The sequence below is a fragment of the Bos mutus genome, chromosome 18, assembly GCF_027580195.1.
Source record: "Bos mutus isolate GX-2022 chromosome 18, NWIPB_WYAK_1.1, whole genome shotgun sequence".
In the NCBI taxonomy this organism is placed as follows: Eukaryota; Metazoa; Chordata; class Mammalia; order Artiodactyla; family Bovidae; genus Bos; species Bos mutus.
In genome coordinates this window covers 8,120,306-8,138,556 of record NC_091634.1, presented here as the reverse complement: position 1 = coordinate 8,138,556, position 18,251 = coordinate 8,120,306, and the positions used below count along the sequence as shown (strand labels likewise).

Genomic DNA, 18,251 nt, shown 5'->3' with positions numbered 1-18,251 from the left:
GAAGGCTGAGCCCCAAAGAATTGATATTTTCAAATTGTGGTGCTTCTGTGCTGCAGAAGACTCTTGAGAGTCCCTTGAACAGAAGGAGATCAATCCAGTCAATCCTAAGGAAATCAGCCCTGAATACTCATTGGAAGGACTGAAGTTGAAGCTCCAATACTTTGACCACCTGATGTGAAGAGCTGATTGTTGGAAAACACTCTGCTGCTGGGAAAGATTGAGGGCAAAAGGAGAAAGGGGCATCAGAGGATGAGATGGTTAGATTGCATCACAGACTCAATGGACATGCATTTGAGCCAACTCGCAGAAAGTCGGTAACAGAGGACCCTGGCATGCTGTAGTTCATGGGGTCACAAAGTGTCGGACACAGTTCAGTGACTGAACAACAATAACAATGATTCTTATGTTGTTTCTTGACCACTCTGTGTGAATGAAATGAAACACTAGAAACATTTTTTGAAAGCTGGGATACCAAGAAGCGAAATAGGGGTACCCTGATAATTTTAATAGTCAGGTCCTCAAAGATGCAGAAATTGGATCAATTGAAGCACCAGGATGAAATAACAGGTTTTATGCAATTACTCCCAGTCATTCACATATATGAGGACAGGACAGCAATTATCATTGTCCATATAAGATCCAGAAGTTTTACATCATTGTTTCCACAGGAACAGATCTTGAGGAAGGTCTGCCATCTTCTCCTGGAATAGTTTATCAAAGGTTTCAGCTTGGGCCACCGTGAAGTAATTTCTCCAGTCCCCAGTCACGCCTGAGAAACATAAAATAGAGACTCATGCCAGATCTAGGACTTAGTCTCAAGTCTCAAGACTCTAGAAGACTACAGGTATTCTAGATCTATTTCTTTTAATTTATTGCTATTAAGTAGTACACAACACATTCTTATCTGTTTTATTTTATATATTTAAAAAAATTTATTTATTTGTGGCTGTGCTGAGTCTTTGTTGCTGTGCATCGGCTTTCTCCAGTTGCAGTGAGCACGCGCTACTCTCTAGTCTCAGCACACGGGCTCCTCTTATTGCCAGGCATGTGCTCTAGAGCTTGGCCTCAGCAGCTGTGGTGCATGGGCAACTAATTGAACCTGTGTCCCCTGCTTTGGCAGGCAGATTCTTAACCACTAAACCATTAGGAAGCCCTCGATTTATTTCCTTCTGTCTGCTTGACATAGAAATTCCAGTTAATATAGCAGAATGACTAATGGTTTGTTGTTCTCATATGCCTAATGGTCATACTCATTTACACATTGGCCTGCTTGGAACAATTTCCTGCCTTCTCTTCTCTCATCCTGAATGAAATTCATCACCAATAACACTGCTATATTTTCTATAACAGATCTTCCCTGTGGCTCAAACAGTCAAGAATCTGCCTGCAATGCAGGAGACCCAGGTTCAGTCCCTGGGTTGGGAAGATCCCCTGGAGGAGGCACGGCAACCCACTCCAGTATTCTTGCCTGGAGAATCTCCTGGACAGATGTCCATGGGGTCTGTAATAACCAGTGTCTAGTTACTTTTCACAACTTCTATTTCTACCACCTCCATCCAAGCCAACATCATTTCTCACCTGCATTATTGTATTAGATGTCTAACTACTCTTTTCTGTTTTTTTTAATTGTTTATTATTTATTTGGTCATGCCATTATTTATTTTGGAGCCAAATAACCAAGACATAAAACAGAAACAATATTGTAACAAGTTCAATAAACACTTCAAAATGGTCCACACCAAAACAAATTAATCTTAAAATAAATAACTTTCTCAAGCACCTGCAGCCCACATCAGTATGCTAAAAAGAGATGCCCTGATGAGGGCTCACAAGAGATAATCTTGTGATTATTAAATTGCCCTGATGAGCAATTTAAATTGATAAATTCAAACATTCTCTACTCCCAATGGTTAGTGCCCTATTATAAGCCAAGAATAATCTCTACATAGTCTGATCCATTTTGAAGGCAGAATGTTTTCTTTACCTTTTCTCAAAAGTTGTCCATTCTCCTCAAAATACTGACCCTTCAGGAGGGAATAATTGGACATACTGTTTTCTTTCATGGCCTGGAAAGAACTGTTCTTGAGGACTGAGTTCAGTTCTTCTGGTTCTAGCTTCTTGCCCAGGAATTGGCAGATCTTCTCCACAGTGCTCCTCGTGTCCTAGAAGAAGAGAAAATCTGAGAGATTATGTGAAAGAACAAGAACATAGAAAAGAAGATGAGGGGGAGGAGACAGCAGAAAGAGGAGGGGGAGAGGGGAGAGGAAAAGAGGAAAGAAATGTAGAGATGTGAGTAGGGATAGAGTTGGAGGAGTCCAGAGTGGATGATCTGGGAGATTGACATTGACACATAGACACTTTCATTACTAAGCAAAGAATAGGTAACCTATGAGAACCTACTGTATGCACAGAGAACTCTAGTCAATGCTCTGTGGTGACTTAAATGGGAAGTAAATACAAAAAAAAAAAAGGGTATCTATGCATAGGTATAGCTGATTCACTTTACACTAGAAGCTATGCACACTGTAAAGCAACTATATGTCAATAAAACTTTTGAAAAATTTAAAAATGACTTAGAGAAAGGTTGAAAAAAATAGATCGAAAGACCATGATGGATTTCCCAGTATAGTTGAATTCAGGACACATTGAAACACTAAAGTGCTGGGTTTGTTAAAGAGACTTAAGAAGGGCTTCTAGAGTTATAATCAGGGTTAGGGAAGAGATTTTCAGGGAGAAACTGACAAAAATGTAAGGAGTTGATTTCAGGCCTTGGCTATGTGCCCAAATAATGCTGTTTTTCACAACTAACATTTGAATAAAACAAGAGAGATTTACCATATCTTCTTATTTATTATCTCAATACTTGGCATATGATCTTGGGAGATTATGATAAGAAAAAAGATTTTATAACCAGAACGGCTTTGCTTTAAATCAGACTTTCCTCTTAGAGGTATAATGCTTTAAAGGTTTTCTTTATTCCATGAGCCTTCAGTATGGTCTAACAAGTAATCACACACCTGGGGCGGTCCTAAGATGGTAGAGGAGTAGGATGGGGAGACCACTTTCTCCCCCATAAATTCATCAAAAAATCATTTGAATGCTGAGCAACTTCTACAAAACAACTTCTGAACTCTGGCAGAGGACTCCAGGCACCCAGAAAGGCAGCCCATTCTCTTCAAAAGGAGGTAGGACAAAATATAAAAGACAAAAAGAGAGACAAAATTGTTAGGGATGGAGACCTGTCCCAGGTTGGGAGTCGTGAAGGAGGATAAGTTTCCAAACACCAGGAAACCCTCTCACCAGCGGGTCTGTGGGTAGTTCTGGAATCTCAGAGGGCAACATAACCGGGAGGGGGAAAAAAAAAGCCCACAGAATATGTGCCTTAAGCACAACTCCCAGCAGAGAAATAGCCTAGATGCTCGTGTCTGCCACCAGCAAGTGGGGGAGGCGCAGGTTGCATGCTTAGGGTAAGGACCGGGCCTGAATGCCCAGGGGACAATCTGAAGGAGCTAACATGAGATAGCAATGCAAACTGTGGGATAGCCAGAGAGAGAGGAAAAAAAAAAGAGAGAACTTTCCGGCAAAAAGCTCTAACCTAAGGCTCAGCCCGGCCGGCTCCCAGAACAAAGGATTGAGTGAATACAATAGGAGAGCTAGCTAGCTGCAGACTGGCCCATCTCCGTGCCAGAGGCAGAGAGACAGGTAGGCAACAGCCAGAGCTGGAAGGCAGGGAGCAATCTTGGCCCCAGAGACAGCATCCTATACCAAACTGTGAGCAGGCTCCCAGTTGCTAACTAAGTCTTCCTGGGATCCTGGATGGTTGACATCTGCCAGGAGGGTCGCAGCCTGAGATCAGCCCCCCAGAGGAGACACAGGGCACACCTGAGATGGCGCTTTTGCGACACACCCAGGAAACTGAGCGGCTGGGACCGGGGAGGTGATAAGACACACTGCAAACCTGGGATAGTGGGCTCAAAAAGCACCTGGTCGTCTGAGCTCCTTGGACCTGGGAAGGTCACAAAACGCAGGCCCAACCGAGTCTCTGCCTTTGTGGAGTATCCGAGAACCTGAACCTGAGCAGCTTAGACATGGGAAGTGCACACAACCCAGGGCCTGCTTTGGACAGTTCCCCTTCAGAGTAACCCGGAGCCTGAGCAGTGTAGAGTGGAAAAGCATAGGGGCCATAAAAGTGAAAGTGAAAATAGCTCAGTTGTGTCCGACTCTTTGTGACCTGATGGATTTTACAGTTCATGTAATTCTCCAGGCCAGAATACTGGATTGGGTAGTCTTTCCCTTCTCTAGGGGATCTTCCCAAACCAGGGATTGAACCCAGGTCTCCCACATTGCAGGCAGATTCTTTACCAGCTGAGCCACAAGGGATGCAGGAGCCACAAGGGACTGAGCTGAGGCAAACCCAGTGTGGTCCATACACTGCGAGCACTCCCCACACATGCCAGTGAAAATTGCTTGCAGTATTCCTCCTACTCTACAGCACAACTGAACAAGTGAGCCTAAATAAGTGACCACCTTTGCCCCCTTGTGTCAGGGTGGAAATTAGACACTGAAGAAACTTGCAAACAGAGGAAGCAAAAATAAGCAAAGAGGGAACTGCTCTGGAAGTGACAGGTGCAGATTAAAACCCTGTAGTTAGCATTGACTAAGCATTGAAAGGGGCCTATAGACCTTGAGAAGAAGTATAAGCTGTAACAAGGAACTATCTGAAACTGAACTGACCCCACACTGTCCTCAACAGCTCCAGAGAAATTCCTAGATATATTTTTACTATTATCGTTATTTAGTTTTTTTATTTTTAATTTCTTTATTACTTCTTTAATTTTCATTTTTATAACATACTATTACCTTGCAAAAAGACCCTATTTTTTAAAGCAAATTTCACATATATATTTTTAAAATAATTTTTGTGATTAATATTGTTTTGTATTTTTGAGAGTTTAACCTTTACTCTAGATTTTTCATCTTTGCTTATTGGTATTTGTTATCAATTTTGTACCATTAAGAATCTAATCTTCAGTACTTATTTTTACTTAGGGATGTGATTACTAGCTTGATTGCTCTCTCCCCTTTAGACTCTCCCTTTTCTCCCCCAGGTCACCTATATCTCCTCCCTCCCCCTTCTCTTCTCTACTTAACTCTGTGAATCTCTCTGGGTGTTCCAGGCTGTAGAGAACACTTAGGGAACTGATTACTGGCTAGATTGGTCTCCCCCCTTTTGACTGTCCCTCTTCTCCTCTTGGTTACCTCTATCTCCCTCCTCCCTCTTCTCTTCTTTATGTTAACTCTGTGACTTTCTCTGGCTGTCCCTCACTGTAGAGAATCTTTTCACCATTAACCTATATGCTTTATCATCAGTGCTATATGGATGGAGAAATCTTGAGGCTACTCAAAGAATGAGACTGAAAACCAGAGGCAGGAGGCTTAAATCCCAAACTTGAGAACACCAGAGAACTCCTAACTCCAGGGAATATTAATCGACAAGAGCTCATCCAAAAGCCTCCATACTTACACTGAAACCAAGCTCCACCCAACAGCCAACAAGTTCCAGAGCAAGACATACCACGCTAATTCTCCAGCAACTCAGGAACATAGCCCTGAGCATTAAAGTACAGACTGCCCAAAGTCACATCAAACCTATCATAGACACCTCAAAACTCACTACTGGATGCTTCATTGCACTCCAGAGAGAAGACATCCAGCTCTACCCACCAGAACAGTGATGCAAGCTTCCCTAACCAGGAAACCTTGACAAGCCACTAGTCTAACCCCACCCACAGGGAGCAACCTCCACAATAAAGAGGAACCACAAACTTCCAGAATACAGAAGGTCCACCCCAAACAGAACAGTCTAAACAAAATGAAAAGGCAGAGAAATATTCAGCAGGTAAAGAACATGATAAATGCCCACCAAACCAAACAAAAGAGGAGGAGATAGGGAGTCTACCTGAAAAAGAATTCAGAATAATGATAGTAAAGATGATCCAAAATCTTGAAAACAAAATGCAGTTACAGATAAATAGAATAGAGACAAGGATTGAGAAGATGCAAGAAATGTTTAACAAGGACCTAGAAGAAATAAAAAAGAGTCAGTCAATAATGAATAATGCAATAACTGAGATCAAAAGCACTCTGGAGGGAACCAACTGTAGAGTAACTGAAGCAGAAGATAGGATAAGTGAGGTGGAAGATAGAATGGTGGAAATAAATGAAGCAGAGAGGAAAAAAGAACAAAGAATTAAAAGAAATGAGGACAACCTCAGAGACCTCTGGGACAATGTTAAACACCCCAACATTCAAATCATAGGAGTCCCAGAAGAAGAAGACAAAAAGAAAGGCCATGAGAAAATACTTGAGGAGATAATAGTTGAAAACTTCTCTAAAATGGGGAAGGAAATAGCCACCCAAGTCCAAGAAACCCAGAGGGTCCCAAACAGGATAAAATCAAAGCGAAACACCCCAAGACACATATTAATCAAATTAACAAATATCAAACACAAAGAGCAAATATTAAAAGCAGCAAGGGTAAAGCAACAAATAGCACCCAAGGGGATTTCCATAAGGATAATAGCTCATCTTTCAATAGAAACCCTTCAGGCCAGAAGGGACTGGCAGGACATGCTTAAAGTGATGAAAGAGAAAAACCTACAACCCAGATTACTATACCTAGCAAGGATCTCATTCAAATATGAAGGAGAAATCAAAAGCTTTACAGACAAGCAAAAGCTGAGAGAATTCAGCACCACCAAACCAGCTCTTCAATAAATACTAAAGGATCTTCTCTAGACAGCAAACACAGAAAAGGTTTATAAACACAAACTTTAAATGATACAATAGACCAGTTAGACCTAATTGAAATCTAGGACGTCTCACCCCAAAATAATGAATTTTTACCTTTACCTCAAGTGCACATGGAACATTCTCGAGGATAGATCACATCCTGGCCATAAATATAGCCTTGGTAAAGTCAAAAAAATTGAAATCATTTCAAGCATCTTTTCTGATCCCGATGCTGTAAGATTAGACATCAATTACAGGAAAGAAACTACTGAAAATACAAACATATGGAGGCTAAACAACATGCTTCTGAATAACCAACAAATCACAGAAGAAATCAAAAAAGAAATCAAAATATGCATATAAATGAATGAAACTGAAAACATGACAACCCAAAACCTATGGTACACTGTAAAAACAGTGCTAAGGTGAAGGTTCATAGCAATACAAGCTTACCTCAAGAAACAAGAGAAAAATCAAATAAATAACCTAACTTTACACCTAAAGCAACTAGATAAAGAAGAAATAAAGAAGCCCAGGGTTAGTAGAAGGAGAAAAATCCTAAAAATGAGAGCAGAAATAAGTGAAAAAGAAACAAAGGGGACTATAGCAAAAATCAACAAAACTAAAAGCTGGTTCTTTGAGAAGATAAATATAATAGACAAACTATTAGCCAGACTCATCAAGAAAAAAAGGGAGAAGAATCAAATCAACAAAATTAGAAATGAAAATGGAGAAATCACAACAGACAACAAAGAAATACAAAGGATCATAAGAGACTACTGTTAGCAACTATATGTCAATAAAATGGACAACTTGGAAGAAATGGACAAATTCCTTCCAAAACTGAACCAGGAAAAAATAGAAAATCTTAACAGACCCATTACAAGCATGGAAATTGAAACTGTAATCAAAAATCTTTCAACAAACAAAGCCTAGGGCCAGATGGCTCCACAGGTGAATTCTACCAAAAATTTAGAGAAGAGCTAACACCTATCGTAGTCAATCTCTTCCAGAAAATTGCAGAGGAAGGTAAACTGCCAAACTCTTTCTATGAGGGCACCATCACCCTAGTACCAAAACCAGACAAAGACGCCACAAAAAAAGAAAACTACAGGCCAATACCACCGATGAACATAGATGCAAAAATCCTTAACAAAATTGTAGCAAACAGAATCCAACAACATGTTAAAAAGATCATACATCATGACCAAGTGGGCTTTACCCCAGGGATGCAAGGATTCCTCAATATTCACAAATCAATCAATGTGATACACCACATTAACAAGTTGAAAGATAAAAACTATGTGATTATCTCAATAGATGCAGAGAAAGCCTTTGACAAAATTCAACATCCATTTATGATAAAACCCTCCAGGAAGCAGGCATAGAAGGAACATACTTCAACATAATAAAAGCCATATATGATAAACCCACAGCAAACATTATCCTCAATGGTGAAAAATTGAAAGCACTTCCCCTAAGTCAGGAACAAGATAAGGGTGCCCACTCTCACCACTACTATTCAACATAGTTTTGGAAGTTTTAGCCACAGCAATCAGAAAAAAAAAATAAATAAAAGGAATCCAGATTGGAAAAGAAGAAATAAAACTCTCACTGTTTGCAGATGACATGATCCTCTACATAGAAAACCCCAAAGATACCACCAGAAACTTACTGCTGCTGCTGCTGCTAAGTCTCTTCAGTCGTATCTGACTCTGTGTGACCCCATAGACGGCAGCTCACCAGGCTCCCCCGTCCCTGGGATTCTCCAGGCAAGAACACTGGAGTGGGTTGCCATTTCCTTCTCCAATGCATGAAGGTGAAAAGTGAAAGTGAAGTCGCTCAGTCATGTCCGACTCTTAGCGACCCCATGGACTGCAGCCTACCAGGCTCCTCTGTCCATGGGATTTTCCAGGCAAGAGAAAATTACTAGAGCTAATCAATGAGTATAGTAAAGTTGCAGGATATAAAATTCACACACAGAAATCCCTTGCATTCCTATACACTAACAATGAGAAAACAGAAAGAGAAATTAAGGAAACAATTCCATTCACCATTGTGATGAAAAGAATAAAATACTTAGGAATAAAGCTACCTAAAGAAACAAAAGACCTATATATAGAAAACTATAAGACACTGATGAAAGAAATCAAAGATGACACAAATAGATGGAGAAATATACCATGTCCATGGATTGGAAGAATCAATACAGTGAAAATGAGTATACTACCCAAAGCAATCTATAGATTCAATGCAATCCCTATGAAGCTACCAATGGTATTTTTCAGAGAACTAGAACAAATAATTTCATGATTTGTATGGAAATACAAAAAACCTCGAATAGCCAAAGCAATCTTGAGAAAGAAGAATGGAACTGGAGGAATCAACCTGCCTGACTTCAGACTATACTTTACAAAGCTACCATCATCAAGACAGTATGGTACTGGCACAAAGACAGAAATATAGATCGATGGAACAAAATAGAAAGCCCAAAGATAAATCCACATACCTATGGACACCTTATCTTTGACAAAAGAGTCAAGAATATACAATAGAGAAAAGACAATCTCTTTAACAACTGATGCTGGGACAACTGGTCAACCACTTGTAAAAGAATGAAACTAGAACTCTTTTTAATACCATACACAAAAATAAACTAAGAATGGATCAAAGATCTAAATGGAAGACCAGAAACTATAAAACTGCTAGAGGAAAACATAGGCAAAGCACTCTCTGACATAAATCACAGCAGGATCCTCTATGACCCACCTCCCAGAGTAATGGAAATAAAAGCAAAAATAAACAAATGGGACCTAATTAAACTTAAAAGCTTTTGCACAATGAAGGAAACTATAAGCAAGGTGAAAAGACAGCCTTCAGAATGAGAGAAAATAATACCAAATGAAGCAACTGACAAAGAATTAATCTCAAAAATATACAAGCAGCTCATGCAGCTCAATTCCAGAAAAATAAATGACCCAATCAAAAAACGGGCCAAAGAACTAAACAGACATTTCTCCAAAGAAGACATACAGATGGCTAACAAACACCTAAAAAGATGCTCAATATCACTCATTATCAGAGAAATGCAAATTAAAGCTACATTAAGGTACCATCTCATGCTGGTCAGAAGGCTGATATAAAAAAGTCTACAAACAATAAATGCTGGAGAGGGTGTGGAGCAAAGGGAACAGTCTTACACTGTTGGTGGGAATGCAAACTAGTATAGCCACTATGGCGATTCTTTAAAAAACTGGAAATAGAACTTGCACATGACCCAGCAATCCCACTGCTGGGCGTACACACCGAGGAAACCAGAATTGAAAGAGACACATGTACCCTAATGTTAAGCAACCTAGACTTTGATCGGCAGGTGAATGGATATGAAAGCTGTGGTACATATACACAATGGAATATTACTCAGCTATTAAAAAGAATGCATTTGAATCAGTTCTAATGAGGTGGATTAAACTGGAGTCTATTATACAGAGTGAAATAAGTCAGAAGGAAAAACACCAATACAGTATATTAATGCATATATATGGAATTTAGAAAGATGGTAACGATGACCCTATATGCGAGACAGCAAAAGAGACACAGATGTAAAGAACAGACTTTTGGACTCTGTGGGAGAAGACCAGGGTGGGATGATTTGAGAGAATAGCATTGAAACATATATTACATTTGTGAAATAGGTCACCAGTCCAGGTTCAATGCATGAAACAGGGTGCTCAGGGCAGGTGCACTGGGATGACCCTGAGGGATGGGATGGGGAGGGAGGTGGGAGGGGGGTTCAGGATGGGGAACACGTGTACACCCATGGCTGATTCATGTTAATGTATGGCAAAAACCACTACACTATTGTAAGATAATTAGCTTCCAATTAAAATAAACAAATTAAATAAAAGAAGCCACACACCTGTAAAAATAACAACAACAACAACAACAAGAACAACACGGACAGAACAGAACAAAAATCCTAACAAAAAGAAAACAAAGGGGCTCCCTGGTGGCTCAGTGTTAAAGATTCTGCCTGTCAGTTTAGGAAACATGGGTTCGATCCCTGGTCTGGGAAGATCCCACCTGCCTCGGAGCAACTCAGCCCGTGTGGCATCACTTTTGAGCCTGTGCTCTAGAATCCGGGCACTGCAACAAGAGTATCCTTGGCTCATCACAGCTAGAGAAAGCCTGAGGACAGCCGTGAAGACCCAGCACAGCCAATACATAAATAAAATCCTTTTGTAAAAAAGCCCTTCAGCTTATGGTGAAACAAAGAAAAATATGTGAAGAAATAGAGCTCGGAGCTTTGAAGTGTCAACCAGAAATAAGGCAATGAAGACCGGGTTGCTATTCTCACTCCTATTGACTACAGGCTAAACTTTGAGAAGGTGAAAGGGAGACATGGGAATGGAGGGAAGGTGGGGGGAGTGCAGATGGTGGTGAGAGAGAGTGTGTTGACTCTAAGAGCAATAGTTACCCATTTCATCTCTTCATAGCTCAGTATCAGGAAGTTCTCCTTGTCTCTCATGGACATCCAGCCCCGAGCGTGGTCAAACCACGATCCAAATACCACTGCATGGAGGGGAGGCAGAAAGAGTGAGTGGATGACGCACGGAATGAAAGCAGGGATCCATACACTATGTTCACTCTGTGGGCACAGTGACTAGCACAGTGCCGGACACATCTACATTTGCTATAACTGGTATCCAACACCACGCATTTGCCCTTTAACAAGCCTAATGCCTTTGCAGCAGGTTTTGTATACAGTTTTCAAGGGTCTGTAAGGAGATCGTGTCCAGTGAACCATGTGGTCTGAGACAAGGCATTTTTTTTTCCTCTTATCTGTTCAGCATTTAGATATTTTTGCTTGTTAGGTACATTCTCACAACACTTGTTTTTCCTCCCTCTCCCTGTCATCTTCCCTTCATTGTTGCTGTTGGAATTATGATTCCCTGGGAGACCAAATCAGGAAGGGAATACTGGCTTCAGTAGTTCCAGTGCATCCACCTAGTTGCCCCATGGCATGTGGGATTTTCCCAGACCAGGGATCAAACCCATGTCACCCGCCTTGGCAGGCAGATTCTGAACCACTGGACCACCAGGGAAGTCTTGTTGCTCTTTTACTGAAAGAGTAGCCTGAAGCAAATCAGGAGATTTGCTTCAGGAGTTCACTCAGGATCAGCTCAATAAAAACTATGACTTCCAGTGTTTGAAGATTGGACTTTAGTGTTGAGGGCAAAAAAAAAAAGTGAGGGAACCTGAACTATTCAATATAGAAGTGATGATTGTGTCATAGCCTGGAAGGGCTGAAGAGCATGCAGATGAGGACAATAAAGAGTCTGTGGCATTACTCCCATAGACCAAGGACATCACTGGATTCTCCTGTGTCGACAGCAGCACCATCAACTGTCTTGGTGACCAGTGTGTCCCCAGCTGCCCAAGAAGCAGAAAAGATGTTGAGTTATGGCAGAATGTTGGCAGACAGGGAGCAGAGTGCATGTCCACTGATGGCAGGATGCCCTCTGTGAGCATCAAAGAGTGACATTAATAGATCTCTGAATGACATTACTACGATCTCTTTGCTTTATTTCATGTTGTATTTGATTGTTTATTTGTCATCTCACACTGATGATAATGGGGCTTCCCAGGTGGCAGTAGTGGTAAAGAATCTGCCTGCCAATGCAAGAGGGCTAGAGATGTGCGTTCCATCCCTGGGTCAGGAAAACCCCCTGGAGGAGGGAATAGTAACCCACTCCGATATTCTTGGACAATTCCATGGACAGAGGAGCCTCGTGGGCTACAGTCCAGGGAGTTGCAATGAGTCAGAGATGATTGATTGACTGAGCACTCACACACAAGTGGCAAGCACCACCCTAGGGCCTGGAGTCAACAAGGAAAAACTCAAAGATGTTGCATTTTAGTGGAGATACATGTGGCAGAAACAAACAAATAGAATACATACTCACTGGTGATGACTGCAAAGGTGGGGGAAAGATGAAACTATAGAGATGGGAGAGACGCTATTTTGTATAGTTTATGAAAAGGATCAGACACGACTGAACGACTAAACAACAATGGCCCTCTCCAGTGAAGATGTCCATGGGCTACTAAAGAAACAGTTCTGAAACCAGGAGATGTATCATAGGTGAGATACTAGATTCATCACATAGTTTTGAGAAAAACTGCAACATTTCAAGTATCTGAGAATGCTTAGATGTTTTGCATAATTAAAAGTATAGAGAGGTTTCCCTGGTGGTCCAGTGGTTAAGACTCTGTGCTCCAGTTCAGGGGGCCAGGGTTCTACCCCTGGTCAGGGAACTAGATCCCACATGCTGCAATGAAAGAACCCCCAAGCCACAACTAAGATGGAAGAATTCACCTTCCACATCTAAGACCTGATGCAGCCAGATAAATGAATAATTTAAAAAAATAGAGGTCCTGAGTGAATGCGTGCTAAGTCACTACAGTTGTGTCTGACTCTCTGCGATCCCAGTGACTGGAGCGTTCCAGGCTCCTCTCTATGGGATTTTCCTGGCAAGAATACTGGAGTGGGTTGTCATGGCCTCCTCCAGGAGATCTTCCCGACCCAGGGAAAGAACCTGTATCTCCTGCATCTCCTGTACTACAGCCAGATTCTTTACCCACTGAGCACCCGGGGAAGCCCATAAAGGTCCTGGCGTAATGCATACAGTTTTTAGACACAGAGGACAAGAGAATGAAGGGACTTTTCTAGAGATGCACCCATAAATGGTGGAAAGTCAGGATTGTATTGTCCGGGAAGCCAATGAAAGCTGTCTTTCAGAAAGTCTCCTGACTTTCACAAATTTAGGAGAGTACAGGAGAAGAATGTGAATGCTTTCTGTTAGTATTAGGTCATGGAGATTTAGAAGATAGCTAGGATAGTTTCTGATGGGGCAAACAAAAGGGCTGGTTGAAGTTCTTCTGCTTTACAAGATAGTATGTGGATTTAGAAAATTTGGGTTCCAGTGGTGATGGAACCCTATACTCATGTATTGGTTAGATGTAGAGACATCAAGTTGGGTAAAAAAATAAAAAGAGGTCTGATGAAGGACTCTGACAACTCCAAGCTTTCATATTTTACATTCACTCACCATTTCCTTCGACGAACCATTCAAAGTATTGTTCCAGTGACTGTGGTCTCTTAACAAATTTTGCACTCCTCCAGAAAAAATAACCAGACACTAAAACATCTCTGGGATTTCTGATGAGGTAGATCATCTTAAAGAGAAAAATTGGATCATGAAAAATCAATAGTCATTTTCTAACCTTCTTAATCATCATAAAAATGGGGAAAAAAAAAAACATTTCCTAGAAAGTGCCCTTTAAATATCATGGATTGTTTTAATAAACTAGTTATTATATTCATTAATCAAATATGTATTTTAAAGTTCCTGTGAACTAGTCACTGGACCAATAGTAAGGCCCTAACTAAGAAAGAGGAAAGCATTGTTCTTTCCCTTTGGGATACTATAGACTAAAGAATCTTCCTGTCAATGCAAGAGATGCCAGAGATGTGGGTTTAATCCCTGGGTTGGGAAGATCCCCTGGAGTAGGGCATGGCAACCCACTCCAGTATTCTTGCCTAGAAAATCTCATGGAAAGCAGAGCCTGGTGGGTTACAGTCCATGGGGTCAAAAAGAGTCATGAACATGACTTAAGAACATGACTTAAGCAACAGAGTACCACCACTGGCCCATCAGGGAAGCCCTGATGAAGACTGTCTTGACCGCTGTACACTGACCTTGGCCTTGGATTTGAAGAAAGACTTGGGGAAGAGTTGGATGGGAAGGTGAGAACTGATGAGACGTGGGCCTTCCTTCTCCTTTAGTAATTCATACCCATGCTTAGTCTCTACCCAGGGGCAGCGGTCCCAAATGGGCTCAGATTGGACCCACTTGGGATCCCCCTTGGAGTAAATCAGGCAGACAGTTTCAATCAACCAGTTCGTTCCTAGATAAAGAAAGGAAAACTATGATCAATCATTTTAATCTGACTTATAAAGATTTTTATAATGTATACAGATCATAAAAGGTGCCATCTTAACCATCTTTAAATGTACAGTTGAGTTGTTGTTTAGTCACTCAGTCATGTCCAACTCTTTTTGCAACCCCATGGACTGTAGCCCTCCAGGCTCCTCTGTCCATGGGATTTCCCAGGCAAGAATACCGGAGTGGGTTGCCATTTCCCTCTCAGGGGATCTTCCCGACCCAGGGATGGTACGCACGTCTCCTGCATAGGCAGGCGGACTCTTTACCACTGAGCCACCAGGCACACCTGTACAGCTCTGTAGGGTTAAGTATATTTACATGGTTATGCAAACAATCTGCAGAACTTTTCCATCTTGCACAGCTGAACCTCTTGCCCATGAAGTAACAACTTCTCATTTTCTTCTCCTCCCAGTCCCTGGCAACCATTCTACTTTCCCTTTCTGATACCTCATTTAAGTAGAGTCATACATACCATGCAGAGCTTGGTGGCTCAGATGATAAAAAATCTGCCTGCAATGCAGAAGACCCAGGTTTGATCCCTGGGTCAGAAGATCCCCTGGAGAAGGAAATGGCTACAGACTCCAGTGTTCTTGCTTGGAGAAACCCATGGACAGGGAAGCCTGGAGGGCTACAGTTTCTGGGATCATGAAGAGTCAGACACAACTGAACAACTAACTCTTTCACTTCACTCCATACATACTATGTCTTCATAGTTTATCCATGTTGTAGCAAGTGTCAGAGCTCCATTCCTTTCTAAGGCTGAATAATATTCTCAATATGTGGATAATAAATTTTGTTTACCCATTCATCTGTCAATGGACCTTTGGGTTGCTTCTATGCTTTGGCTATTTGCTTAAACCCCTTGAACTTGTTCCTGTTGCTCTTGGTCTTTGAACAGCTTCCCAGTGGCCTTGGCTCATCATGACCACAGCACTTCCAATGACTTCAGCCTTGTTTCTTGCCCAATCACAGTCCATCTATGACCCTGCCACTCTTAGATATATGATCCACATCCTTTCAGTTCAGTGGATTTGTCAAGTTCTTTTCCAATTCCTGATTACTATCCATGCTGATATGCTGATACCTTTACTGGAAAATCTCTCCTTTCTGAAAAGTTATATTTATTTATGCATTTATTTTTGGCTGGGTCTTGCTGTACTTGGGCTTTCTCCAGCTGGAGTGAGCAGGGGGCAACTCTCTAGTTGTGATGCTCAGGCTTCTCATTGCAGTGACTTCTCCTGTTGCAGAGCATGGGCTCTAGAGCCGGCAGGCTACGGTGGTTGTCACACATGGGCATAATTGCTCCACAGCATGGAGGATCTTCCTGGACCAGGGGTTGAACCCATGTCCCCTGCATTGGCAGGCAGATTGTTAACCACTGGACCATCAGGGAAGTCCTGGAAAATATCTCTTTTCATGAAATAATTTCACATTCACTCTGTAAAAAAAAAAAAACATTTTATTTTCCTGCTGCTAATTCTTTCCCTTTTCTAAAAAAAGATTCATTTATTTTATCATTAACGCCTGTGCTGTTTTCATTGTTGCACTCGGACTTCCTCTAGTTGCAGTGAGCAGGGGCTACTGAGAAGCCTTCTCATTGCAGTGGCTTCTTTTCTTGTGAAGCACAGGCTCTGGGCACATGGGCTTCAGCAGTTGTGGCTTGTGGGCCCTAGAGCACGGCTCAGTAGCTGCGGTGTACAGGCTGAGTTGCACCACAGGATGTGGAATCTTCCCTGACCAGGGATCAAACAGCGAAGCCCCGCGTTCACTCTTTCTGATCTCAATCTAGTGTCATTTCTTCTACCTTGCTGTTTGGCTGCGGTAGTTATGTTTTATTCCCCACCCCAGCCCTCCCACCTTGTTTTATTGACTTAACTAACAAGTTCAGGATGTATATGTTTAACACCCTCAGTTCAAAAACAGTGGGGTCAACATGGCAAGACTAAACTCTCCATTGCTCCATTATATTATACAAGTAACTGGATAAGACTTGTTTCTGCTAGCAGGGAGCTTATTGTCTCTTTCATATAAAGCAGAAATAGGGCATCTCTGGGGTCTCAGTGGTAAAGAATCTGCCTGCCAATGCAGGAGACATGGGTTCAATCTCTGACCCGGGAAGATCCCACAGGCAGTGGGGCAACTAAACCCATACACCATAACTACTGAGCCACGAGTCACTGAACTACTGAAGCCCTAGAACCCCGGCTCCACAACAAGAGAAGTTACCTCTAGAGAAGCCCTCACACTGCAACTGGAGAAGGCCCACGCACGCAGTGAAGACCTAACACAGTCCAAAATAAATCAACAATAATGATAAAAGCAAAAAGCAAAATTCTATTAAAAAAAAGAATGTGTGTATTTAAGGTGTACATGTTCATTTGTTACATGTCACATTGTGAAAAGACTACCCCCGTCAAGCTAATTAACATATACATCTCACAGAATTACCTCCTTCCACTACTTTTAGGGCTTCCCCGGTGGCTCAGTGGTAAAGAATCCACCTGCCAACGCAGGAGAGAGAAGAGATTAGGATTCAATCCCTGGGTCAGGAAGATCCCCTGGAGAAGGAGATGGCAGCCTCTCCAGTATTCTTACCTGGAGAATCCCATGGACAGAGGAGCCTGGTGGGCTATGGTTCATGAGGTTTCACAAAAGTCAGACAGAACTGAGTGACTAAACAACAGCAGCCCGTTTCCTCTACAGACTTCACTCTCCATCTTCTTCCACTCCTCTCTACAAACAGCTGAATCTGCCTTGGGCTTCATTCCCATGGTTTCCTCCGATGCCTTTGATTACCCTCTCTGAGCACTCAGCTGACTGTGTGACTGCCTGGCTCAACCCCTTTCTCTGGACATCAGCGGTATCAGTGCACATTTCTATTCCCCTAATGCATTGTCGGCATACAGAAAGCATTCCACCTGTCTACTGAATGAATGAGGGCCACAGCCACAGCCTGTCAGTATCTGATCCTGCTTCCTTACCTGATTTGGGGAAAGTCAGCAGTAAGACATCTTCGTCTTTAACAAGGAAACTCTCCTGCACCTCTCTCAGGAGTTCAGGTGAGTAATCCAGGCTTGGGAAGGGTATCCCTTCAAACCACACACACTTTCCTGTCATGACGATGAGCTCTTTCTACCTCTTGTGAGCCTTTTAGCCATAGTCACTGTTGGATTGGGAGATCCATTTTATAGTCAACATCGAACAATCATTAATCTCTCCCAGGTCGTTGATGAGTGTTCCTGTCCATAAAAAGAGAGGGTCACAAGATTGATAATATTGGGCAATCGTGAAGTCATTCAGAGAACATTCTGGTGTGACCTGAGTTTGACTTCATGGGAGGGAACTGGGAGTTTAGTAACAAGATGGAGGATGTAGACATGTGGTGGATTAAAAATGTATATCTTTAAGTTTATTATTTATTAGCTGCACCAGGTCTTCATTGGTGTGTGT

At 41.9% G+C, this 18,251-nt stretch overlaps 1 protein-coding gene across 1 annotated transcript; it reads right to left on the bottom strand.

The window, feature by feature from the left end:
• Positions 1–556: 556 nt before the first annotated feature.
• LOC138991669 (sulfotransferase 2A1-like) lies at positions 557–17,918 on the bottom strand. The gene is made up of 6 exons (XM_070386812.1): positions 17,783–17,918; positions 14,555–14,763; positions 13,905–14,031; positions 11,270–11,364; positions 1,985–2,162; positions 557–769 (listed from the first exon to the last, which is right to left on the bottom strand). Exons 1-6 carry the CDS (start codon positions 17,916–17,918, stop codon positions 654–656), a joined length of 861 nt encoding a protein of 286 aa, XP_070242913.1. The 3' UTR covers positions 557–653.
• Positions 17,919–18,251: the final 333 nt, after the last annotated feature.

Bases quoted from the DNA above. Each gene is read 5' to 3' on its own strand.
- LOC138991669 (XM_070386812.1), bottom strand. From the start codon at position 17,918: ATGACAGGAAAGTGTGTGTGGTTTGAAGGGATACCCTTCCCAAGCCTG. The intron at 14,032-14,554 runs GTCAGTGTACAG...TTTCTCTTTAAG, and splicing joins TCTTCAAATCCAAGGCCAAG to ATGATCTACCTCATCAGAAA. The intron at 770-1,984 runs GTAAAGAAAACA...TATGTTTCTCAG, and splicing joins TGGACAACTTTTGAGAAAAG to GCGTGACTGGGGACTGGAGA.